This window comes from Aquarana catesbeiana, linkage group LG02, assembly GCF_042186555.1.
Source record: "Aquarana catesbeiana isolate 2022-GZ linkage group LG02, ASM4218655v1, whole genome shotgun sequence".
Classification (NCBI taxonomy): Eukaryota; Metazoa; Chordata; class Amphibia; order Anura; family Ranidae; genus Aquarana; species Aquarana catesbeiana.
The window spans coordinates 363,546,978-363,574,489 of NC_133325.1; the positions used below are offsets into that span (position 1 = coordinate 363,546,978).

The 27,512-nt window shown below is 41.1% G+C and overlaps 1 protein-coding gene across 1 annotated transcript in view; it reads left to right on the forward strand.

Moving 5' to 3' along the window:
* LOC141128042 (uncharacterized) overlaps nucleotides 1–27,512 on the forward strand; it is a 728,240-nt gene that overhangs the window by 98,634 nt on the left and 602,094 nt on the right. Inside the window, 6 exon segments of the mRNA XM_073615085.1 lie at nucleotides 8,450–8,572; nucleotides 10,670–10,882; nucleotides 15,261–15,472; nucleotides 15,986–16,205; nucleotides 16,632–16,785; nucleotides 20,964–21,115. Of these exon segments, the coding sequence (XP_073471186.1) occupies nucleotides 8,450–8,572; nucleotides 10,670–10,882; nucleotides 15,261–15,472; nucleotides 15,986–16,205; nucleotides 16,632–16,785; nucleotides 20,964–21,115 (1,074 nt within the window).

A 27,512-nucleotide genomic window follows, 5' to 3' on the forward strand; every position in this document is an offset into this window, starting at 1 on the left:
CATAGTAACTACTATGGCACTGCATGCCCTGATGTACTTCAAAGAAAAGGATTTTACAGCTAAGCTGTTTTAAAAATCCTATTTTTCATCACAATACATTACAGTACAGTAGTTAAGAATGCTTAAAATATTAATTCCTTGTGATTCCTAGTTTAACGACCAATTCATTTAACGACCTGGTCGCTGGAACGGAACCTGGTCGTTAAGTGATGAGTACCTGTATTTCAAAATCCAGAAGAGTTGCAGTATAAAAATATCTGAAATCTCCTTGATGTGTTCCACAGTACGACCAGTGGCGGCTGATGAAGTTTTAGGATGGGGGGGCCAGACCCCGCCCTTCCTTTTTGACCCCTCCCACTTCTAATAAGCCACACCCCTTATAGAATCCACCCACTCTGTCCCCTGTATTCCACCCATAGTGTCCGGAGTATTCAGCACAGCCTCACAGGACTGAGTATACAGCTCAGCCTCACAGGACATAGTATACAGCTCAGCCTTACAGGACATACTATACAGTGCAGCCTCACAGGACAGAGTATACAGCTCAGCCTCACAGGACATAGTATACACCGCAGCTTCACAGGACAGAATATACAGCTCAGCCTCACAGGACATAGTATACAGCTGAGCCTCACAGAACATAGTATACAGCACAGCCTCACAGGACAAAGTATACAGCTCAGCCTCACAGGACATAGTATACAGCTCAGCCTCACAGGACATATAGTATACAGCTCAGCCTCACAGGACATAGTATACAGCGCAGCCTAACAGGACATATAGTATACAGCTCAGCCTCACAGGACATAGTATACAGCTCAGCCTCACAGGACATAGTATACACCGCAGCCTCACAAGACAGAATATACAGCTCAGCCATACAGGACATAATATACAGCTTAGCCTCACAGAACATATAGTATACAGTGCAGCCTCACAAGACATATAGTATACAGCTCAGCCTCACAGGACATAGTATACAGCTCAGCCTCACAGGACATAGTATACACCACAGCCTCACAGGACAGATAATACAGCTCAGCCTCACAGTACAGAATATACAGCTCAGCCTCACAGGACAGAGTATACAGCACAGCCTCACAGGACAGAATATACAGCTCAGCCATACAGGACATAGTATACAGCTTAGCCTCACAGGACATATATTATACAGTGCAGCCTCACAAGACATATAGTATACAGTGCAGCCTCACAAGACATATAGTATACAGCACAGCCTCACAGGACATAGTATACAGCTCAGTCTCACAGGACATAGTATACACCACAGCCTCACAGGACAGAATATACAGCTCAGCCTCACGGGACATAGTATACACCACAGCCTCACAGGACAGAATATACAGCTCAGCCTCACAGGACAGAATATACAGCTCAGCCTCACAGGACAGAGTATACAGCACAGCCTCACAGGACAGAATATACAGCTCAGACATACAGGACATAGTATACAGCTTAGCCTCACAGGACATATAGTATACAGTGCAGCCTCACAAGACATATAGTATACAGCTCAGCCTCACAAGACATAGTATACAGCTCAGCCCCACAGAACATAGTATACACCGCAGCCTCACAGGACAGAATATACAGCTCAGCCTCACAGAACGTAGTATACACTGCAGCCTCACAGGACAGAATATACAGCTGAGCCTCACAGGACATAGTATACAGCTCAGCCTCACAGGACATAGGATACAGCTCAGCCTCACAGGACATAGTATACAGCACAGCCTCACAGGACGTAGTATACAGCTCAGCCTCACAGAACAGAATATACAGCTCAGCCTTACAGGACATAGTATACAGCTCAGCCTCACAGGACATAGTATACAGCTCAGCCTCACATGACATAATATACAGCTCAGCCTCACAGGACATATAGTATACAGCTTAGCCTCACATGACATAGTATACAGCTCAGCCTCAAAGGACATATAGTGTACAGCTCAGCCTCACAGGACATAGTATACAGCGCAGCCTCACAGGACAAATAGTATACAGCTCAGCCTCACGGGACATAGTATACAGCACAGCCTCATGGGACATAGTATACACCGCAGCCTCACAGGACAGAATATACAGCTCAGCCTCACAGAACGTAGTATACACTGCAGCCTCACAGGACAGAATATACAGCTGAGCCTCACAGGACATAGTATACAGCTCAGCCTCACAGGACGTAGGATACAGCTCAGCCTCACAGGACATAGTATACAGCACAGCCTCACAGGACATAGTATACAGCTCAGCCTCACAGAACAGAATATACAGCTCAGCCTTACAGGACATAGTATACAGCTCAGCCTCACAGGACATAGTATACAGCTCAGCCTCACATCACATAGTATACAGCTCAGCCTCACAGGGCATATAGTATACAGCTTAGCCTCAAAGGACATATAGTGTACAGCTCAGCCTCACAGGACATAGTATACAGCACAGCCTCACAGGACAAATAGTATACAGCTCAGCCTCACGGGACATAGTATACAGCTCAGCCTCACGGGACATAGTATACACCGCAGCCTCACAGGACAGAATATACAGCTCAGCCTCACAGGACAGAATATACAGCTGAGCCTCACAGGACAGAGTATATAGCACAGCCTCACAGGACAGAATATACAGCTCAGCCATACAGGACATAGTATACAGCTTAGCCTCACAGGACATATAGTATACAGTGAAGCCTCACAAGACATATAGTATACAGCACAGCCTCACAGGACATAGTATACAGCTCAGCCTAACAAATCATGGTAAGATGGAGAGAGAGAGACTCCAATTCCTCAGCTCAGCTCACAGCACCAGGAGACATCCACTAAAGCTTGTCAGCTTTCCCTGTACTCTCAGTTGTGTGTGAAGGTAGAGAAGGGCTGTTGGTGCAAGGGGGGCAGGGTTATCACAGAGGATATTGCAGGTCTATCAGTGTACAATGTTCAGCTGCTTCCTCCAGTTGCTTGCTTTGCCTCCTCCCCCCCTTATTTTTACATTACATTCTCTCGTTCCTCCAGCACAGAATGCCATCCTCTGTCTCTCTATTTCTGGCTCTCCTACTCACAGCTCTCAAACTTTTCCATAGTCACTGTGAGCAGGGCGGAAGCTGGAGGATACGGAGCAGCTCGGTAGAAGGAAAGTGGAGCAAAGAGGATTCTGAGCCAGCCGTGATGCGGCCCCAATGCACAGGCAGCGCGAGTTACTTACAGACTCCCTTGAAAGCAGCCTATCAGAGGAGCCCAGGGGGAAGAAAGAGAGACACACACTCAGCGATGCACATTACTGTCACCTCCGATCCCCGCACTCACCTTAGCTACACTGAGCTCAGACTCAGCACTGCCAGCTCCGTGCCCATCCGCCGCATCAGTGATCCGCTCCCCGCCTCGCCTCACATTACAGGGTCCCAGGTCCTAGTCAGTCACTCTCCGCAACACAGTGAGCCAGCTGGGAAACTGGAAGTGAGGCTACAGTGCCAAAAAAGCGCTGCCCAGTCATCCTCCAGTCCCGGACAATAAAAAAAAAGCACAGAAGCCAGAGACAAATCAGTGTGGAGTGGGGGTGATTGCAGGCACATCACTTGCACCCTGAACACGCCCTAAACACAGGCAAATCAGCTTCCCATAGACCGCCATGTGTCTGCTGCCTGGAAAGTCTTAAACTTACCTTTTTTTTTCTTGTTTTTTTTAAAAGCTTTGGGGGGGTGGAGCCCATGCATCCCCTATGGATGGGCCGTCACTGAGTAAGCCCTTCACCCCTAGGGGACATACGTTTAGATGCCCTACAATTTAAATATGAGGCCATGTGTTTCCAATAGACAGGGACAAATAATGTATGCAGGTTTTTATTACATATTTGGATACAGGGGTTTTCCACTAGTTCAGTATAGTAACCATCAATCAGTGTTTTGTTTACATTTGTAATGCCGCTTTAAGCAAAGAAAGAAGATGTGTATTGTCCCGCTGATGCTCAGGATTGAGGTGGCAGCATGAAATTTCACCATCCAGTCCCAGAGGGAGTGTCAGAGGGTGTGACTTTGGGAGTGGTGTAAGGCTGAGGCCATCTCACACATGTTAACAACACAGACTGGACTGGGAGAGCAGTGATTTTTCTAATTATATATCAATCAGACATGGACTGGCCATCGGGACTACCAGGAGTTTCCCGGTGGGCCGATGGCTCAGTGGGCCAGTCAGATGCGGTCCTGAAAATGCTCCTCACTTACAGTGATCGCGATTTCACTCCTGTCAGGAGTAGCTGCTTCCGTCACTTGCTGGAGAGAGCATTAGGCGTTATGCTCCCTCCAGCCTGCAGGGGGAGATGGACAGCCGGCAGACTTTCCTTCCTCTCTCCCCTTAGCACTTGTTATCACATGACTGGAGAGAGGAACGAGAAGCTGCCTTCAAAACGGTGAGTACACGTGGGAGGGGGAGGAGAGGGAGGGCTCTCTGATGTAAGGGGGCTTATGATGGGGACTCTCTGATGTAAGGGGACTTCTGATGGGGACTCTCTGATGTGAAGGGGACTTCTGGTGGGGACTCTGATGTGAAGAGACTTCTGATGGGGACTCTGATGTGAAGGGACTTCTGATGGGGATTCTGATGGGAAGGGACTTCTGATGTGGACTCTGATGTGAAGGGGACTTTTGATGGGGACTCTCTGATGTGAAGGGGACTTCTGATGGGGACTCTCTGATGTGAAGGGGACTTCTGATGGGGACTCTCTGATGTGAAGGGGACTTCTGATGGGGACTCTCTGATGTGAAGGGGACTTCTGATGAGGACTCTCTGATGTGAAGGGGACTTCTGATGGGGACTCTCTGATGTGAAGGGGACTGCTGGTGGGGACTCTGATTGAAGGGGACTTCTGATGGGGACTCTGATGTGAAGGGGACTGCTGGTGTGGACTCTGATGTGAAGGGGACTGCTGGTGGGGACTCTGATGTGAAGGGGACTGCTGGTGGGGACTCTGATGTGAAGGGGACTTCTGATGGGGACTCTGATGTGAAGGGGACTTCTGATGGGGACTCTGATGTGAAGGGGACTGCTGGTGGGGACTTTGATGTGAAGGGGACTTCTAATGGGGACTCTGATGTGAAGGGGACTTCTGATGGGGACTCTGATGTGAAGGGGACTTCTGATGGGGACTCTGATGTGAAGGGACTTCTGATGGGGACACTGATGTGAAGGGGACTTCTGCTGGTGGGGACCCTGATGTGAAGGGGACTTCTGCTGGTGGGGACCCTGATGTGAAGGGGACTTCTGCTGGTGGGGACTCTCTGATGTGAAGGGGACTTCTGATGGGGACTCTCTGATGTAAGGGAGCTTCTGATGGGGATTCTCTGATGTGAAGGGGACTTCTGATGGGGACTCTGATGTGAAGGGGACTTCTGATGGGGACTCTGATGTGAAGGGGACTTCTGATGGGGACTCTGATGTGAAGGGGACTTCTGCTGGTGGGGACTCTGATGTGAAGGGGACTTATGCTGGGGACTCTCTGATGTGAAGGGGACTTCTGATGGGGACACTCTGATGTGAAGGGGACTGCTGGTGGGGACTCTCTGATGTGAAGGGGCTTTTGATGGGGACTCTGATGTGAAGGGGACTTCTGATGGGGACTCTCTGATGTAAGGGGACATTCAAAATTAAAGTGGGCCAGTCATGATGAAGTCCAAGGCCAAATTTTTGTCCCAGTCCAGCCCTGATAGCAATCAGTGTTTCGCACATATGCATAAAGAGGAATCCAGTCTGTACCAATGTAATTCATCCATCCCCAGTTCCAAACTCATCCATCACAGAGAATAGAACTACACTAGAGAGGCTGAGAACTACCGACTGACATTGGCTATTTTCTGTAAATGCTGTTGTGCAAATGGTTTGAGATTTATCTTTAACATCCATCATCAGTTTTGTTGTTTTCTGTGACAACACTATAGCTAGTGCATTACCTATAATCTTCCCCCCTCCCCCAACTATAAGGCAAAAAGGCAGTTCACTTTGCAGGGAAAATTTCAGTTTACAAGGGAATTTCCCCATTGGCTCAGTAAATGTGATGAACATTCGCTAACAAATTTTCACTTACATAATGAATACTCAATCACGTGCAAGGAAAAAAAAAAAATGCATTTTTGCTTGCAACTTATTGGATGTTATGCATAATTTAACCACTTCAGCCCCGGAAGAATTTACCCCCTTCCTGACCAGAGCACTTTTTGCAATTCAGTACTGCGACGCTTCAACTGACAATTGCACGGTCGTGCGACGTGGCTCCCAAACAAATTTGACGTCCTTTTTTTCCCACAAATAGAGCTTTCTTTTGGTGGTATTTGATCACCCCTGCGCTTTTTATTTTTTGCGCTTTAAACAAAAAAAGAGCGACAATCTTGAAAAAAATGCATTATTTTTTACTTTTGCTATAATAAATATCCCCCAATAATAAATAAAAAAACTATTTTTTTCCTCAGTTTAGGCTGATACGTATTCTTCTACATATTTTTGGTAAAAAAAAATCGCAATAAGCGATTATTGATTGGTTTGCGCAAAAGTTATAGCATTTACAAAATAGGGGATAGTTTTATGGCATTTTTATTAATAATTTTTTTTTTTTAAATGGCGGTGATCAGCGATTTTTATTGTGACTGTGACATTATGGCAGACACATCGGACATTTTTGACACATTTTTGGGACCATTGTCATTTATACAGCAATCAGTGCTATGCAAATGCACTGATTCCTGTGTAAATGACACTGGCAGTGAAGGGGTTAACCACTAGGTGGCAGTGTAGGGGTTAAGTGTGTCCTAGGGGCGTGCTTCTAATTGTGAGGGGCAGGATCTCTGCTCTGATGACAGGGAGCAGAGATCAGTGACACTGTCACTAGGCAGAACGGAGAGATGCTTGTTTCCTTTAGCATCTCCCCGTTCTTCCTCTCCGTGAGGCGATCGCGAATATCCCTGCGGTGATCGAGTCCACGGGACCCGCGACCCGACTCACGGAGCTTGCCGGCAGTGCATGCGCGCCCGCTGGCCGCCTCTTAAAGGGGAACGTACAGGTACATGATTCTGCCTGTAAGAGCCCTTCTGCCACAGTTTATCTGCGTGAGGCGGTCAGCAAGCGGTTAAGAGAAAATTACTTTGCAAAGTGAACAGCTTATTTTCCTTTAGTAAATAAACGACAATATATCCTTATGAAATACTACACTTTAGCACACTTCATACTGTGTATTTTATACAGCAAAACGCAAGTTAAAGGTCTGAGTCTGCCTTTAAATCTGAAGACCTGAGATTCCCAGTGCAGATGTACCTTGTATTCTTTCTATGATGGATCCTGTTTTGCTTTGTGGCTTTTTATATGTGTTAAAGTTCATATCAGTAGTATATTTATTCTTGCTTCTAACTGCTACAGTTTTTCATTATTGATGTGTTCTGAGCAGACTAGTGCAACTAGTGTAAATACTTGAATTTGACTTGATATTAGCCTCTTTCAATCCACTGTACAGCAGCACTCTCAGACTGGGAGAGGGAGAGGCAGCTCTTGGGGTTAATGAGGTGTTCTGCATGGACATGTGCAAACAAGGAACAAATTAGCAGGAAACAAAAAAGCATAAAGATGACATTGTCAGTCTATTGTCCAGTCATAGGCAGGGGGTCAGGGAGGTGACCTATCTGTTTTGTTTAAAATGGTAAAAAACTCTATTCAAGCATTTTTTTCAACCATAACCCCCGCAGGTGGTATATGCCATAATGCACTAGTATGCAACATTAAATAGCACATTATGGCAGATTTACTTGTCATAATGTGCCCTCCAGTGCTGCACTGTCACAGATCCCACTGGTTGCCATCTTCACCTGTTCTTCTTTCCCAGTTTTGTGTGTTTGGCTGCTTGAATGGCCGGGCTGCAATTCATATACACAGGAGTCACATCACCATGGCAGAGCAAGGGTGCCCACTGTGCATGTGTGGCTCAGATTACATTATGGCTGACAGGCCAGGAAAGACATTTAGGGCTTCTTCTGTTATAAAAACCCTGATTTTCAGCGTTTAAAAAAAATGAGTTCAGTTCTGCTTTATTATAGTACAGAAAAGTCTGGTTCTACTGTCTGGCAGGACTGTGTAAATCTCAGAACTGATTCCATGGGTCCTGAGCACTTTCATTTTCACCAGTCTTCCTTAAAGGGGCCACAAATGGGGTCTTAGCTGCGCATTACTGCTGACAGGCATTTAGGGTCTCTTTTGTCATAAAAACCTTGCCTGTCAGCATTTAAAAAAATTTGTTCAATACCACTTTAAATGGGTACAGAAAAGTCTGGTTCTACACTCTGGCAGGGCCGTGTAAATTTCAGAAATGGGTCAATAAAAATACATATTCATGTATTACATTGGTGTCTTTAATTATTTGCCTAGAGTTCAACTTTAAGTATTTCCATTTTTAGACATCTGCAACATTAAAGAATTTAGATTCCTTCTTGAGAAGGACAGAACCCCAGATTGAAAGCATTACAGGAGAGGAGAGAGATACTGGATCATTCATGAAGATGATGCGCCTTTTTAACGAGGTAAGATAGAGAAACTTGTTCTTTACATTTATAAGCATTATGTTAATTTTGACTCTCCCTTCAGCATGTTCTTTAATGTATGAATGTTTTAAGCAGCAAGGCTGACATAAGTCAGTACTATGTTATATGTAATCTAAGAATTATGCTCTGTTTTGTGCAACATTTGCTTCCCTAGTTAAATAAACATGCCTACCACAGTAGAAATATAATAAATATTGTTTCGCAATACTGTGTTGTTAAACATGCTCTTCAATTGCTTTCAAGTAAAAATGGCAATGGTTCAGTACATTTTTTCTTGGAGTTTTTATTAAACCTTGGATTAGACTTCTACAATGTATAAGGCATTAAAACAATTTTAGTAATACTATCAGTTAATGTAGTATAGTGCTATCTACTATTTTTTGGTTAAAACGTATGTCAATGGCGCTCAGAATGTCAGGACCCAGCAGTTAGTGTCTTTGTTGGATGGATGAAGTGGTCTTAAACACTTAGGGCTCCACACAAAGAGGGAAGCAATCTCTTTTATCTGTTTACTAATTTTTGTGGGCTGGGGAAGCTGATCTCAATGTACATGAGATTATGTATACATTATATTCAAGTAATCTTTAGATTAGACTTAAATACCTCTATATATAATATTATTGATAGGCATTTTGATATAAGCTTAAACACAGGATTAAATAGATCACTACACTGCCATCTTAAACACAATTAATTAAAAACAGTTAATGCCAGAAAAAAAACACCTCCATTAGAATTTCAAATAAAAACTCTTGTTATCTAATTTTCCTTATGTTAAACTATTATTTCTTAAATGTTGCGTTGATACAAAACAGGAGCGAATCAGCTCAGTGAGGCATGTTTATTTTTGCTATAATTAAACAAATGAGGTATTAGTCCTGTTGGCAGGAGTTAAAGAGTTCTTTTCTGTTGACCTGTTTTGTTTGCGTTAATGTGATCTGCTTAACATAACTGGATGTGACTACAATTAGTACTGGCTGGCCTTTAGTCCAATCATACATCAAGTCTTGCCCACAGCACACATTAATTAGAGGATGAATCCTTGTAGAGGAATAAGCTGCCAGTTCTCATGAGTGGCTAGCAAATATATATCTAGAGTACAAACTCAGGCTTCATCTTCATCGAACAGTATTGCATGACGTCCACTCCTGATCTTCCAAAGTAGGCTACTTCTTTGTATCATGAAACACAGCTTTTTATAATGTCTAATTTAATGCACAACATTGCCAAAGTCAGCACATACAGTAGCTTGAGCTTCTTTGTGGAAGACATATTTTGAAATTATTTAAAAAGTTTGTATGGACAATTCATATTGAGTAGAATGCTCACAGTTTTACTCAGGTCTACAACTGAATTGTTCTGAAGGAGTTTCTCCATAAAGCTGGCCTTAATATTATGCTCTATTTTTTTGCACTCTAAAGTACATGCTTTCTATTGTTTCTCCCTCTCTCCCTCTACTTCTGCCTACCTTTCTTCCTTTCTTTTTTCTTCCTTCTTTCCCTGTGGTAGTTAGCATCAACTTTGCACACAATTTCCATTACAGAAAATATATGCAGAGGTCATTTAGAAGGATCATTTTAGAATTCATTTTATTGTATAAATGTACAATATTTTCTTTTTTCCTCTCCCTGTTTTTTTCTTACTAACCTCCTTCCTTTACTTTCTTCCTTCCCTTCTGCTTATAATAAGTTGACTGGAACTAAGTCATTATCATTTTGTGCTAATTACATGGTCAGAATCAGAAGCATTTACCATTTTTCAATAAGAGATAAGTTGGCTTAGCAATTTATTACAAATGTACGCAATAGAATGACATATTTGTGGAAAGGTTTAGAATTGATGGGGCCCTTGATTCGTTATGCAACCAATTCATTTGTCATAGATGTAACTCCTGATGCTCTATTCCTACACTGCTGTTGACAGAGTAATTATCTGTACTTGGGAATTATGGAGTTTCCCATGAGGATGGTGTTTAAATTATTGCTTAGGATAGCAATTTTGCCTACTGTTTTTTTGTTTTGTTTTGTTTTGTTTTTTTGTTTGTAAAGAAACTCTGCTGCTTCTGCATTATAATAGGTATCATCCAAACAAGCAGAAATGGAGGTACAGTTTGCGATTTTACAGAAGACTGTGAGCCTATTAGGAAAGCATGAGATGATTCTTCCCTCTGAATGTGAAGTACTTTATAGGACAATGCCGGCACGCTGGAACACTATGAAGACCAAAGTTTCCCTTGCCAAACAACGTCTGGGACCAAGGATACAACAAGAAGCTGATATTGTGTCCAAGGTAACGTTTCATCAGTTAGCACAATTTCTGGTTAATGCAAAATTATATGGCTTGTGACTACAGAAGCATAGAAATTAGAATTCACAGCATAAATGTTTGTAAATTAGATATAAGGCTCAATTCACTAAGGCATGCCATAATGATGATTATTTTCAGCTTTATGACATTTATTTTCAGCTTTCATTGGCAATCTTAAAAAAATGTTGGTATAGCAAATAATGATCATTATAACTTATGACATTATAACTAATGTAGAAATAATAGGCTGCGCTGCTAATAAATGAACGTGATCACGATGAATACAACCACCTTAGTGTCGATTGAACGTAAGCAAAATATTTTGTGACAATTAAACGTGAGCAAAATAGTAAAAAATATTCAATAACTGAAAAACATAAATCACATGCATGATGGTGAATAAGAGTTCAGTGATCAAAACAATTGAGTCCATATAATCAAAAAATTTAAGTCCTTGTGGGTGCAGAAACTTAATGGATAGAGGGAGAAAGACACCCTTTCTTCAAGTGATGTATACCGTGCAAGAAAAAAACTGTCTCTCTAAGGAGCGTGGTGTTGTAGGGAGTTCCTCCACCTCAAGTAAGTAAGCCCCTTACCAGATCTAAAGATCTCCTGTCAAAGAGATCAAACACGCAAGTGGCTGTGTCCCCCAGCCACTGGGTCTCTGTCAGGATGTGTGTTACAAGCCACCTCTCCGGGAAATCAGCCTAATGATGATGTTTCCGCTCCAAATCCATGAATAAACATAAAGAACAATGCTCTATAGCGTAATACAGTTAAAAGCTACTTTATTAAATAAAAGAAAAGCACTTACAAAATGTGCAGTATATGTTCGCCTCTAAAATCACAAATGCGCCGGCCGGCTTCAGCTGCTGCCCGTTCCTTCCGGGTTCAGCGTGGTGTGGTGGTGACGTCAGCATGCCGCTCCTCCCTACGCCGTTTCGACAAATCTGTCGTCTTCCTGGGGTGACTTTCTCCCTCTATCCATTAAGTTTCTGCACCCACAAGGACTTTAATTTTTTGATTATATGGACTCAATTGTTTTGATCACTGATCTCTTATTCACCATCATGCATGTGATTTATGTTTTTCAGTTATTGAATATTTTTTACTATTTTGCTCACATTTAATTGTCACAAAATATTTTGCTTACGTTCAATCGACACTAAGGTGGTTGTATTCATCGTGATCACGTTCATTTATTAGCAGCGCAGCCTATTATTTGTACAGTTAGTAAGGTGGGGGTTGTCTCGCATTTAAGGTTGCAGCAACATTTTGTGGGTATTTTTTGTTCCTTTTTTTTGCTTTGTTCTTTCACTGAACACATGTGTGGAATATTTTCACTTAAGGGATAGCGCAGTATTTTTTTTTATGGTTTTACAATTATAACTAATGTCCCAAGCCCATAATGTTTCTGGTAAACTTGTGTATCTAGGCAAGGTAGCCATACAAAGTAAAATGGTGATGCTGATGATGGGGATGAATATTACTTTGAAAATGTGTAAATTTGGTACATTTAACTGACATGTAACTAAGAAAAATTGGCTTTGTTATTGCTGTATGGTATAGAGGGGGTACATTTTTCTATTATATACATTTATTCCTTTTGTCTCTCTAATATAGTAAGAAACATCCCTAATTTGGTTGGACACTCATGGTAATTTTGATATACTGAAACCATGTCTAAAGATATTTAGATCATAGATCCCCTAATGATAATGTGAATAACACATACCGTATATACTCGAGTATAAGCCGAGTTTTTCAGCCCATTTTTTAGGCTGAAGAGCTCCCCCTTGGCTTATACTCGAGTGAGCCGTACTTTTTATTACTAAAACAGCGCGTGTCTCCCGCTGTGTAATGCATTCTGTTCAGCCGTCCATTGAAACAAAGCCCACCCCGCCTCCTCCTCGCCTGTGAAAGGCGGAACACTGATACAGTTACCCAGCATCGTATCAGTGTTCCTCTATCACGGACGGACGAGGAGGAGGCAGGGCGGGCTTTGTTTCAATGGATGGCTGAACAGAGTGCATTACACAGCGGGAGACTCCTTTCATTACTAAAACAGCATGTGTCTCCCGCTGTGTGATGCATTCTGTTCAGCCATCCATTGAAACAAAGCCCGCCTCGCCTCCTCCTCGTCCGTCCATGTGACTCTAACTGGGCAGAGTGAGACTGCAACTGGGCACAGTGAGGCTGCAGATGGGCATTGTTTACCGGTAGCTGCTGCATTTTCCCACCCTCGGCTTATACTCGAGTCAGTATGTTTTCCCAGTTTTTTGTGGTAAAATTAGGTGCCTCGGCTTATATTCGGGTCGACTTATACTCGAGTATATACGGTATGTGAAAAGTCTATTGCTTGTTTCGAGAACAATACTAATTATCTTATTTTATCCACATTTATATAACACAAGCCCTTTCAAGGAAAGTGATTTTACCTTGTAAATGAATCTGATTATGTTTATTATGTGGAAATAATATTGCATACACATGCTATTGTAACATTTTGTCTTTGCAAGACCACTTTGTTCAAATAATAAGACTGTTAGTGAGGAGATTTTTGTGCTGGATGCTGGCCTGCACTGTTTAGTTTCTTGAAAAAGTCTACAAATTATATCACAAGCATACTCACTGCAACAAAATATGATGCTCTGATGTCTTAGATTGAAGTGTAAATTTAACAGAAAAAAATAGTATCTTCTGGATTTGTATTCAGTTTCCAATCTTACATGTTAAGCATCTAAAGCAACACTTCTTTCATTACAGGGTTGAGGGGTCAAGATTATTAAGTGAAGCTTAAAGGTTTTTACAATTAGGTACTATTTTGCAAAACCTACAGCTGGAAGAGGTCAATTCAATTTAATTATAAGAGTACTTTAAAATGAAGCTGTTGCTTGTAATCCATTGAATTAAATGTATATGCTATTTTGTGTGGGTTAAACGGTGTCACAAAAAATGACATAATAATAGCCTGCTGATTTCTTGAGGAAAATTAAGTTGTCTTAACTAAGTTGAAAATAATAGATCACCTTTCTTGTATATAAATGTAAGATAATAAATGTCAGTGCTATTATGAATTAGTTTATAGAGCACTGTGGATAGCCACAAAAAGAACAGCCATGTTTGCGTTTTTTCATATTATCATTGCCAAAGCACAAAAACTTTGATATGCCAGTATATGATTTGCGCTTCTAAACCTGTCCATTATATTTCATTAAAGAGTCAGCTCCAGAAAAGTTCCCTCCATAACAATAAAAAAACACATACAGTATGTACTGTGCTTCACTAGTACCATGGAAAATCTGTTTATCCTTGCAAGCTCTGCACATATCGAAAGGCCATGCAAAAATAGAAACACAAAAAAGTGCAACAGATTGTGCAGATAAAACACCTAAAAAAGAATGATAAAAATGCACTAACAATAAAGTGGCTTGGTCAGGACAAATCATCAGGAATATCCTTCTAACGGTAAATGAGGTTACACCAACACAATGCCGAAGACACTATCACTGGGTAGCCACTAGCCAGCAAAAGGATAGACCACCCTGAAATTAATTCTCTCCCAACTCAGTCTTTTGTGTGCTCTGGTTCTGAATTTGAGAAATCCACAGATAACTCCCTTCAGAGTGAGGGTTGGATGCTGGACAGGGAGATCTGTGACAATGAGACAGAAGAAGCTGTCCACTTCAAAGGTAACTATCCCTGCTAATGTCTTTCCTGTTTGCTGGCTTCCTAGTAGGAGTGTATTTGGTATCTGTTGGTGTGTCCTGGTTTACCATTAGAGGAATATTCCAGATGATATGTCCTGATCCAAGCACAATTGTAAGTGCAATTTTCCCATTTTTGACGTTTTTAAAGGGTGTTTTTCTATCTGCATGATCTGGTGCACTCTGTTTTGCGTTTCTACTCTCCATAGCAATATTTCACTTATAATAGTAGGCATAGACAAGGTCTACATATGCCTCACCCACCTTCTGCCACTAAGAGTTGTTATACATGGCCCACAGGAGAAATAGAAAACATTTCCCAGTGTATGTGCACACCCTTCTTCCACTGCATGAGGACAAGCCATATTCTCATTGGTGAGATTTTTAGGTGTCTAAGGCTAGCCTTTCCCATTTGTTTCAGGGTTAAAGTGTCAATTTCTCAAAAGGATATTCCAACATTTCCAAAACATTATTTAAACAATGTATTTATCCAATTAAATCGACATACTGCACATGATGTAAACACTTGGATTACAATTCCACAAGTCACGACCCCAGTATAATATGAATGAGAACATTATCTTGAATTATTCAGTGTTTCACTTTATTCTTTTTTAGAGATATTATTTACATTATCTTAAACTTCATTTTAGGATTTAGAAACATTTCAGCATAAACTTGACACTCTTGGTTCTAACATTGAAAATTCTGAAGTCTACAAATATGAATGTACAGCTCAGGAAGCCTTTGGTACCATAGAGAAATTTACGTCACAACTGAAAATTTTTCAAAAAGAAGCTAAAGACTTAAAGGAACTGCAGGAGCTTCTTGAAACAACAGTTGTGGACTTCTCCATTTTGAACAAGTATGTGGTGGTAGACTTATATATTTGAATTGTAGTTGTATTTGTAGGAATACAAGCTGTTGCTAGTTCATACATGTTGCAAAGCTGAATTTGTGTATTTATTTTATTGTGCTTGAAATGGTTTCACCAAAGAATGAACGTGTTCTTGGCACACATACCAAGTATAGACCATGGATGTAGAAATGTCACCTCAATACAGGAGTACAGTAATTGCAAAAGTTGACTGTATCATTCCAGGTCTGCAAGTCTACTGCCAATGGATTCCCATTGCAAAGCATAGACCAAAGTAGAGATTTAAAATTCTTATTGTGAACATTCCTCAAGTACCTCATAAAAACAAAATATAACTTTGGTGCCAATGGATCTTAAGTGTGTGTAAACTTCTTCAAGGGACACCCTGTATATAGAATTGCTTGGTGTGGGCTGCTTTTATTTTTAAAGATGGACGAGATTTAATATTGGGCTAAAATCTGAATTTAATCTCACTGATACACATTAACTTATCTACCATAGCTGTGATGAGATGTTGCAGAATCTGAGCCTTGTGTGGCAGCATGTGGATTCAATCTTTAAAGAGCATGACGTCTGGAAGAAGGAACTATGGCAAAATATGGATACAGAGGAAATGCACAAGAGAACCAGACAGCAGCTAGCCCATCTCCAATCCCTTCCTGGAGAAGTCCAGGAATGGGATGTTTACAAGCAGGTGCTGGAAGCTGTGAATGTTATGAATGTAAGTCAACTTAGCTTATAAAGTATCATATGCACATATTATATGTATAGTAATTCAGTTTGGCCAAGTATCAGAAAAATAATGAAGGCTGAACTACTAGATTCTGGATTTCAGAATCAGAAAACATTACTAGAGATGTATTTTTGCAGATGCCATGCTAGAACCCTAGAGAAAATAAGCCCTGATATGGTACTTTTTAGCCTTACCTATCTCATATATTTGTCAGGTAAAATACTTTTATTGAGTTCTAGTAAGCTAAGGAAACCTATTTGTATTCATATATTATAGGGGGTGTTTTGTTTAACATGATTTATATTGTGATTTTGTTCATTTCTCATATAAATAGGTTGTGATTTTGAAAGTTCACATTCTATCTGTTTTAAGCATGCTTTGACACATTTACAGTCTCTGATTTTCTAATTGCAGTTGACCTTGCCACTGATAGAAGACCTCAGCAACCCTGCAATGAGGACAAGGCACTGGAAACAACTTGTTCGTCAAACAGGAGGAATGCTCCGTGTAACTGCAGAAAGCTTAAAAGCCATGACCTTGGGTGACTTACTAGCAATGGACTTACAAAGTATGTAGCAGACATAGTGTTAATGAAATAAGAGCTTCCCTAAGCATCATCTGTATGTCCTGCAACATTGCTACGGTACTTAATAAACTTTGGTGCAATAACAAAAAAACAAAAATACTGTCCGCATACCTAGTAAATGTGCATGAATTTACACCCTGTTCCAAATTATTATGCAAATTCTATTTCAGTGTGACAAAGATTAAATATTTTGCTTTTCAGTTTAACTCATGGATGGTATTGTGTCTCAGGGCTCTTTTGATCACTGAAAACAATCTCGGACACCTGTGATAATTAGATTGCCAGGTGAGCCTAATTAAAGGAAATACTACTAAAGGAGGGTGTTCCACATTATTAAGCAGAGCACCATTTTCAAGCAATATGGGGAAGAAAAAGGATCTATCTGCTGCCGAAAAGAGTGAAATAGTTCAATGCCTTGGACGAGGTATGAAAACATTAGATATTTCACGAAAACTTCAGCTTGATCATTGCACTATTAAGAGATTTGTGGCTGATTCAGAGCACAGATGGGTTTCGTGCAGATAAAGGCACATTGAGGAAGATTTTTGCCAGATCCATGCATCGGATCAAGAGAGGAGCTGCTAAAACACCATTACATAGCAGCAAACAGATATTTGAAGCTGCTGGTGCTTCTGGAGTCCCACGGACATCAAGGTGTAGAGTCCTCCATAGTCTTGCAACTGTGCATAAACCTTCCATTCGGCCACCACTAACCAATGCTCACAAGCAGAAGTGGCTGCATTGGGCAGAAAAATACATGAAGACTAATTTTCAGACAGTTCTGTTCACTGATGGGTGCCGTGCAACCCTGGATAGTCCAGATGGATGGAGTAGTGGATGGTTGGTGGATGGCCACCCTGTTCCAACAAGGCTGCGACGTCAGCAAGGTGGTGGTGGAGTCATGTTTTGGGCCGGAATCATGGGAAGAGAACTGGTCGGCCCACTTATGGTCCCCGAAGGTGTAAAGATGAACTCTGCAAAGTATGTGGAGTTCCTGACTGACCACTTCCTTCCCTGGTAGAGAAGGAAGAACTATGCTTTCCGTAATAAAATCATCTTCATGCATGACATTGCACCATCTCAGGCTGCAAAGAATACCTCTGCATCAATGGCTGCTATGGGGATAAAAGGAGAGAAAGTCATGGTGTAGCCTCCATCCTCCCCTGACCTCAATCCTATTGAGAACCTTTGGAGCATCCTCAAGAAAAAGATCTATGAGGGTGGGAGGCAGTTTACATCCAAACAGCAGCTCTGGGAGGCTATTCTGACATGAATAGCCTCAAATCAAAGCCTCAAATCAAACTTGCAAACAAATTCAAGCAGAAACTGTCCAAAAACTCACAAGGTCAATGGATGGAAGACTTGTGAAGCTGCTATCAAATAAGGGGTCCTATGTGAAAATGTTTAAAAAGTTAAAATGTTGTTCAAAGTTTGATTGAAATAGCTTTTGATTTCAGTAAATATGCTGCAAACACAACAATTGACAATTTTCAGTTCTTTACAATCTATAAAGTTTTTTGAAACTTACTGTGCGTAATAATTTGGAACAGTGCATTGTAAGTTTTTTATTTTGAAAAAAAAAAAAAAACTGTTATCATTAGGAGGTTTGTTCAATAAAATTTGAATTGTACTCTTGATAGTTGATAACATGAGAATTATGCTGACTGTTGTTTACATCAATTATTTAGGTAAATGAGAAAAATATCACTGGCATAATAATTTGGAACAGGGTGTAAATGTTAAGCTATTGCCTGTGGTTCCACACTAGATTTTCATGATTGGACAGATATAAACCAGAAAGAGATAACTTTCTATGGTGCATTTTTTTTATTCTGCGTGGGCTATACTGTCAGTAATTCCCATAAATCAAGAGAATGTTATCTGCTCTCCAATTGCTGTGAAAGTAGTCAAAAAATAATAATTGGTTATATTTAATAATTACTAAACCTGTTTTCCTTAAAGCAATATCCTGATTTGCCCTGACAGGCAGGGCAAATGCAACACAAGGCCAAATTAGGGGTGTGGCCAGAATATTGTGTTTTTTTGAGTGTACTCTATAAATTGGATGTGGTGTAATCCCCAGACTTAGCCTGACATATCATGCCATACAGGGACAGAGAAGCACTGGAGATGGGTGTTGTACAGAGGGGTGCTGGAGGCAAGCAAAAGAAGCAAGATAGAGTAGCGCTGGAAGAGAGGAGCAACAGAGAGTGGTGGTGAAGGTGGATCAGAGAAGCAAGAAACTGAAAAAAAAAGACAAGAAACTGGAACAAGAGGAATTAATTGGGGCACTGAAAGCAGATAAAAGGGAGCAGTACAGAGAGGGTACTGGAGGTAGACCAAGAAAAGCGGGGCATTATGGGGTGAGGAAACTGAAGGTGTTCAAAAGGTGAAGTACAGAGTGAGGTACTGGACAAGGACAACAAAAGCAGTACAGTGGGGGCTGAGGAAGGACAAGTGAAGCAATGCAGGGTAAGAGCTTTTGAAGCAATCAAAATCAGCAGTACAGGGAAATTAACATGACAAAGATGACAAAAACAGCACAGGTGGGGTGCTGGAGGTGGATGAGAGGAGCGGAGTACATTGGGACTTTGTAGGTGAATGAAATGAGCAGAGGAGAGAATGAGCCTTGACACTGACAGAAATTTCTCAAGCAATGACAGAAGAGAAGTGTAGGGTGGTAATCTGGCAACTAGCACATTGGCACTCAGTGGAATGTCAGGAGTACAGACCAGAGAAACATTAAGATGAACTGTAGGTCAGAAGGGAGACAGCAAAACTCAGGAGAGCTGATGATGGGTGAGATGGTGCAAAAACTTGCTTCTAGGTCCCATTTCCTAACAAGAAGAATAGAAAACTGGACTCCCAGCCATCAATCAAACATACTGGGCAGATTTCTGCCAGTAGGCCCCTTTCACACATGCTGACCGTTCATTTCATCAGTTTTCATCAGCCGCTCATCAGTTTTTCAGCAGCTGCTCATAAGTTTTTCATCAGCTACTTATCCGTTTCTCATCAGTTTTTTTTACATCCATTACCAAGGCAAAAATGGATGAAAAACAGACAATTTGTCAGTTTACATACGTTTTTTGTCAAATCTGTTTTTTTTAACGGAAGAAAAATAGAGCTTTGATCCAATTCAAAAAAGGATGTTGATGGATGCGGATGTAAACTGATGTAAATGGATGATCATCCATCTACATCCATTTCTCCATAGAGATGCATTGATGGCTATTTCGCATCCATTAACGGATGGATGAAAGACGAACAAATGGTCGGCATGTGTGAAAGGCCTTATGCCGCGTACACACGAGCGGACTTTTCGACGGACTAGGTCTGACAGTCTTTCCGTCTGACTTTGCAGCGTACGTTCGTCGGACTTTCAAACGAACGGACTTGGACACACGCGATCACACCAAAGTCCGACGGATTCGTATGTGATGACGTACGACCGGACTAAAATAAGGAAGTTGATAGCCAGTACCCAATAGCTGCCCTAGCATTGGTTTTAGTCCGTCGGACTAGCATACAGACAAGCGGATTTTTTCGACCGGACTCGAGTCCGTCGGAAAGATTTGAAACATGTTTTATTTCTAGGTCCGTCGCACTTTTGGGAAAAAAAGTCCGCTGGAGCCCACACACGATCGAATTGTCCGACGGAGTCCAGTCCGCCAGACCAAATCTGCCAGAAAGTCTGCTTGTGTGTTTGCGGCATTAGTGTTTTTTTGCATATTTGTGTAGCTGACATGTAGCATGATTTGTATGATAGTATGTGCTGATTTTGTGGAACCTAAAAGCAAAAGTTTCACTTGAAATGGAATCTTTCCTAGAGACAAGTAACCATTCTCTGACTCCCAGACTGCACAATAGTTCCAAAGCAATAAATTCACTTTCAGTGCAGTTGAACAAATTTAGCTTTACAGTTTAGCTTTATTGCCTAGGTATGCAGCCCGAGATTTGGAGAATGGCTGTTTACATCAGAGGATTCTGAGACAGGTATGTGGTGTCAAAACAGATTCTATATACAGGTTTATATTTCTTGATGTATTATTACAGAATTATAATGAAGGAAGAATTTGTCAGTGTAAATTGTGATGATACAACGTAAAGATTCTTTTATGTTTTTGTTTACATTGACCCATTTCATTGTGATTCTTTAGAACACACAGGAGATGTGAGAATGACAGTGCAACGGGCAATGAGAGATTTGACAACTGAAAGCTCTTTGAAGAACTGTGAAGAAGTCTGGCTGAGCAGAATATTTGATCTTGGCCCTCACAGCAGAGTCATATCAGCCAGAGCTGAAAACGAGGTATGTACAGTAGGGAAAAACATCACATTATATACGGAAATAGTCCTTTAGCTTACCAGATGATATCTTGTAAAGGCCTTCAAGAATTACTCATGGATACCTTATAAAGGCTTCTGACAGGGGCACCAAGCCTGTGCAATTCACACATACACAACCTGCAAATCACAATCTGTTTGGCTGTCATGGGGTGTCAATTGCAGGAAGTTAGGAGATATTTGTTGTGACAAATGTTTCTAATGTGTTCTTTTTATTCTGATCATACCAGCAAACTAATAATATCTCGGTGTATGATGTAGGCACCATTAAAGGAAAAGCAAAGGTATTTTAAGATACTTTTTTTTCATTCAAAGATTATTAAAGAAAAATTGAATGTATAACAGAATATTTGAAAGTGCAACTGCCTGTTTTGAAAAGTGTTTCAGTAGGTACAGTTAACAAAAATACAGATATAGATAACCTGGGCACAGTAATGATCGAACAGTGACTTTTATCAGAATCTTCATAGCCAGGTATCATTCCATTGCTCAAATGCATGAACTGTTAAACTATTTGACTTTCATTCAGAAATTCTTGTGTGAGCAGATATATGGTGCATTTATAACCTTATTAGATCTTGACAAACACCATTATCTGCTATTGCTAGCTTAATTTGAAGAAAAGAAATAGGAAAGAAGGAGGAAATATAGAAAGTGATAAAAGAGAAGAATGGCATCATGTATGTTACTGTAGGTATGATCATCCGTGTGGGTACGCAGGAGGCCATGGAAGGTGTCTGTGAGGTCACCAGTATATGTGTTGTCTATATATTCTGGGGTGTCAGGATGTCTTCATAGGCTTGGGAGTATTTGAAGGAGAACCAGGGTTGCCAAGTCTTATGAAATATATTGTCCCTATCGTTGGCCTGTGATAAAGTCTCCTCAATTTCATAAATGTCCGAAACCTTACACAGCCAGTCTGCATTGGAGGGAACCTGGTGAGAATTCCAATGTAAAGGAATTAAGAACTTAGCTACATTAAGTAGATGTTTTGATAACTATATTACCAACAAGTGAATTGACTGTATCTTCTGAATTCATGGCCTTCGCCTACTGTTAGAAACCATGAAATCAGACCAAGACAGAAGTACAGTTAAATCACACTTGTTTAATAATAAAAGTTAATAGAACAAATGTAGTCAAAACATAGCCAGAGTTCAGGAACTGGAACGGATAGTCAGACAAGCCAAACGTCAGGGAGCCAGAGATGATCATAGTAAAACAACAAGCAGAATCTGGAACCAGAAGGGATGTCAGCCAAGCAAGTCTTTAAACAGGAATGCAGGAGAGCGTCTCTGTGATGTTGACTAAGGTGAAGGCAGAGACCCTCTGGGCTTGCCGGCTTAAGTAGGCAGGACTGACGAGCAGGAAACAGCTGAGTACCTGTGGAGAGATAGGCAATTAGCCGACAGCTGAGCGGCCAGCTCAGAGAAGGAAGGGCTGAGCCCAGCCCTGACAATGAGATGCCTGATAATAGTTTCTAAAGTCAGGTAAGCCCATTCCTCCTTACTCTTTAGGTTTCGTCAATAGGGTAAACCTAATTCTTTGTTTCTGGCGGTTCCAGAGAAACCTTAATAGGATAGATCTTAGTAGGTAGTATCGTCATTTTGATTATGGCCGCATGACCGAACTAGGAGAAATATCCAGGCTGCCATCGATTTAAGTCCTTCTCAATGTTTTTGATGAGAGGAGGGAAATTCTGCTCATACGTAGAGGTTAGTAAGGGTGTAAGCCATTCTCCAAGGTATTTCAATGCCCTTGAGTCCCATTTAAAGGGGGAGTTTGCTTTGGTCAGTGTAAGTGTCTTTTTGGGAGGGATATATTCATAGCTTCAGATTTTGAGTAGTTTATCTTAAGGTTGGAGACGTAACTATAGTGAGCAAATTCTTTCATTAAGCTGGGAAAAGTAGTCACCGGGTTTGTCAGAAAGAATAGTAAGTCATCCCTATAGGCGGCTGTCTTGAACTCTCTGTCCTGAACCCCAAAACCTGTAATGGCAGTGTTAGCTTTGACCATCCTAATAAATGAAAATATATTTTAGCTCTCGCAATAATAAACAATAACTTAAATAATCATATAATCCAATTCATTAGTGAGTAAATGTCCATATAAAAGTCAACGATGTGCTCCAATCCATAAGATGCAAAGTGCTCCAAAAATTCAAGGTGTGCACCACCCCCTCCTGTGTCCCCACTCACCGGATAGAATGGACCCTTAGCTTTTTAGTCTAGGGGTTGTTTCAGGCTTATATTGGTGACCAGGGATGGCAGCTTAACATCAATTCACCAAACAGCTCTCACATGCTCATGATAATCATCCATAGAATTTAGTACCCAAAATTAACCGGTTCAATACAGGGCATTTTCTCCCCCTTCCTTCCCAGGCCAATTTTTAGTTTTCAGCGCTGTCGCACTTTAAACAACAATTGCGCGGTCGTGCGACGTTGTACCCAAAAAAATTGACGGCCTTTTTTCCCCACAAATAGAGCTTTCTTTTGGTGGTATTTGATCACCTCTGCGGTGTTTATTTTTTGCGCTATAAACAAAAGAAGAGCGACAATTTTGAAAAAAACACAATATTCTTTACTTTTTGCTATAATAAATATCCCAATTTTTTTTAAAAAAAACACATTTTTTCCTCAGTTTCGGCCGATAAGTATTCTTCTACATATTTTTGGTAAAAAAAATCTCAATAAGCGTATATTGATTGGTTTGCACAATAGTTATAGCGTCTAGAAAATACGAGATAGATTTATGGCATTTAAAAAAAAAAAAAATTTTATTTTTTTTTTACTAGTAATAGCGGCGATCGCGATTTTTTTTCGTGACTGCGACATTATGGCGGACACATCGGACACTTTTGACACATTTTTGGGACCATTCACATTTATACAGCGATCAATGCTATAAAATTGCATTGATTACTGTGTAAATGTTACAGGCAGTGAAGGGGTTAACCACTATGGGGACACAAGGGGTTAAATATGTTTCCTAGGGAATGATTCTAACTGTAGGGGGCGGGGACCTACAAGGGGAGGAGACCGATCAGTGTTCCGCTGTACTGGGAACACAGATCGGTCTCCTCTCAACTGACAGGATGTGGATCTGTGTGTTTACACACACAGATCCATGGTCCAGCCCAGTTAATGGGCAATCGCGGGTGCCCGGAGGACATCACGGCTGCCGGGCACACGCACCGGGTCCCAAGCAACGCGGCGGGCGCGCGCCCCCTAGGCGGCCGGGAAGCCCAGGCCATCATATGACGTCCACCCAGGATGGGAGATCCCATCTGTGGACGTCATATTACAATACGCGGGTAGGGAAGTGGTTAAATAAAAGGAGGGAACTATAGTGAAGTACCGTTTGGCAATATTTTAATTGCGCAAGTAAAATGGATACTTACAAAATGCAGAGTAAAAACAGGCATAACATGTCAGGGGATTGCAAGTAGGAAACGCTGCTATTAGCATGCGTTCCACCGCTAACTGGAAGTAACGTCTGTTGGACTCAGGACTGGAAATTACGTCAACGCGTTTTGCCCTCCCACAGGGCATCATCACGAACCTTTTGGAGGTTCGTGATGATGCCCTGTGGGAGGGCAAAACGTGTTGACAAAAGGTCCTTGATGACGCCCTGTGGGAGGGCGAAACACATTGACGTAATTTCCGGTCCTGTGTCCAACAGAATGGTTCTAGGAAGAGTATAAATAGAAGAGAGGATAGCGGGCACCCCTGCTTGGTGTCATTTGTTATGAGAACCCTGTCAAACAAAGTGCAATTAATCTTCAAATTGGCCGATGGGTTTTGGTAAAGTGCAGAGATCCTGGCCATCATATGGGGCAAACAGCCAGCATAAAGTCCCAGGCAACACGGTCGAAGTCCTTCTCCGCGTCCGTGGACAAGAGAAGGCACTCGATGTTCCGTGTGTGTGCCGCATGCATTAATAGCATGGCTTTAATAACGTTGTTCTTTGCTTCCCAGCCTGGCATAAAACCCACCTCCTCCGGACCAACCAGGTTCTGCAGGAGGGGGCTCAGTCTCGATGCCAATATCTTCACAAAGATTTTTACATCTAGATTTAGTAATGATATAGGGCGCTAACTGGCGCATTCTGCAGGATCTTTACCAGAATTTGGTATCACAGTAATGAAGGCAGAGAGAAAGTCTGGGGTGACTTTCCTAGGTTCAGACAGAGAGTTCAAGGCCGCCCTAAGCGGGTCCATTATAATATCTGCTAAGGTCTTGTAGTAGGTGGATGAGTATACATCAGGGCCTGGACCCTTGCTTGATTTTTTGATTGCACGTTTAATTTCTGATGCCTCAATCGGGCTCTCTAATAGTGACACATCTGCGTCTGTCAAGGTAGGCATTCCACTTTTATCCAGATAATCACGGATAATTTGCAGTCACCTAGCATACCCTCCTGTCTATGTTGCAGTGGTAAATTGTACAACTTCATATTTTAAGATACTTTTATGTACACTCTAGTGTAGTATTATATGTGATGGCAGTGCATTGACAATTATCTTTACTCAGTTACTTTTTCAGATTATCACAAAAACTTAAATGTTCAAATCATCCAAGCATTAATTTTGTGCTCTTAGAGCAGTTTGAGATAGATAATTAGATACTTTCAAAGTCATCTTATCCCAGGGCAAGCAATAGCAATCAGGCAAAAAAAAAAAACAACATTCCCGATTGCAAATTTCCCTAATTCAGGTTGGCCTAGATTGTCTGTTGAAATCATCTAATGTCTATAGATTGTGGACTCATTGGCCAGATTAGGTTATGATCATTTCATGATTAGGAGTATTTTAATGTACTACTTTAGAATGATATAAGTTCCACTGTACTTTATTAGCCTGTAAGTTACAGAACCTGAAAACCCAGCACATATATTTATACAATTGCATTTGCATCTCCCACCAAAAAAAAAAAAATAAATCCTATCCATAAGGAAGAATGGCTTCATATATAGTGCTGGTAGTGACAATATATTCCTTTTTTTGTAAGCTATTCACAGCATACTCTGTAGGGGACCATGTCACCAGGGAGGCCATTGGTCTCTCTGGATAAAGTAGACATATGTATTTATTAATACTCTGCTGAATGCTGGACACATGTTAAAATGAACCTGACCTAAATAACACATTTCTAAGCTAGCATCAATGCTCAAGTGCAAGCACTTTCTTGTACTTGTGTTAGCCTTTAAATGTATCCATGTGGAACCCTTTGCATTCTAGACCCAGTCAGCACATGCTAATCTACAATCTCACATGCCACCTTCCCAGGCATGTGCCAGGTACTTTGAAAACCACAGCTTTAAAATTGACATGTGCAGTTATATGAAAAAGTATTTGCCTCCTTTCTGTTTTTTTTAAATATTTGTCACACTTAAATGACTCAGATCATTAAACACATTTTATTATTACACAAAGATAACCCAAGTAAATACAAAATGCAGTTTTTAAATGATGGTTTCATTTATTAAGGCAAAAAAAGCTGTCCAAAACTGCCTAGCTTTATGTGAAAAAGTAATTGCCCCGTAAACCTAATAACTGGTTGTGCCACCCTTGGTGGTAACAACTGCAATCAAGCGTTTGCGATAACTGGCAATAAGTCTTTCACATTGCTGTGGAGCAAATTTGGCCCACTCTTCTTTGCTTAATTTTTATTAATGCAGCCACATTGGAGGGGTTTCCAGCATGAATGGCCTATGTAAGGTCATGATACAGCATCTCAATTAGATTTAAGTCTGGGCTTTGACTAATCTTTGCTTTGTTTGAACCATTTGGAGGTGGACTTGCTGTTGGGTTTTGAATCAATGTCCTGCTGCATAACCCAAGTGCACTTGAGCTTGAGATCACAAACTGATGGCCGGACATTCTCCTTTAGGATTTTCTGGCAAAGCTCAGAATTCATGGTTCCATCAATTACGGTAACTTGTCCAGGTCCTGAAGCTGCAAAGCAGCCCCAGACCATCACACTCCCACCAACATGTCTGACTATTGGTATAATGTTCTTGTTATGAAATGCTGTATTAGTTTTATGCCAGATGTAACGGGACACACACCTTCCAAAAAGTAAAGTTTTTGTCTCATCAGTCCACAGAATATTTGCCAAAAAGTCTTGGGGATAATCAAGGTGTTTTTTGATAAATGTGAGATGAGCCTTTGTGTTCTTTTTGGTCAGCAGTGGCTTTGGCATTGGAACTCTCCCATGGATGCCATTTTTGCCCATTCTCTTTCTTTTTGTTGAATCATAAACACTGATCTTACCTGAGGCAAGTGAGGCCTGCAGTTCTTTAGATGTTGTTTTGGGTTCATTTATGACTTCCTGGATGAGTCTTTGCTCTTGGAGTAAT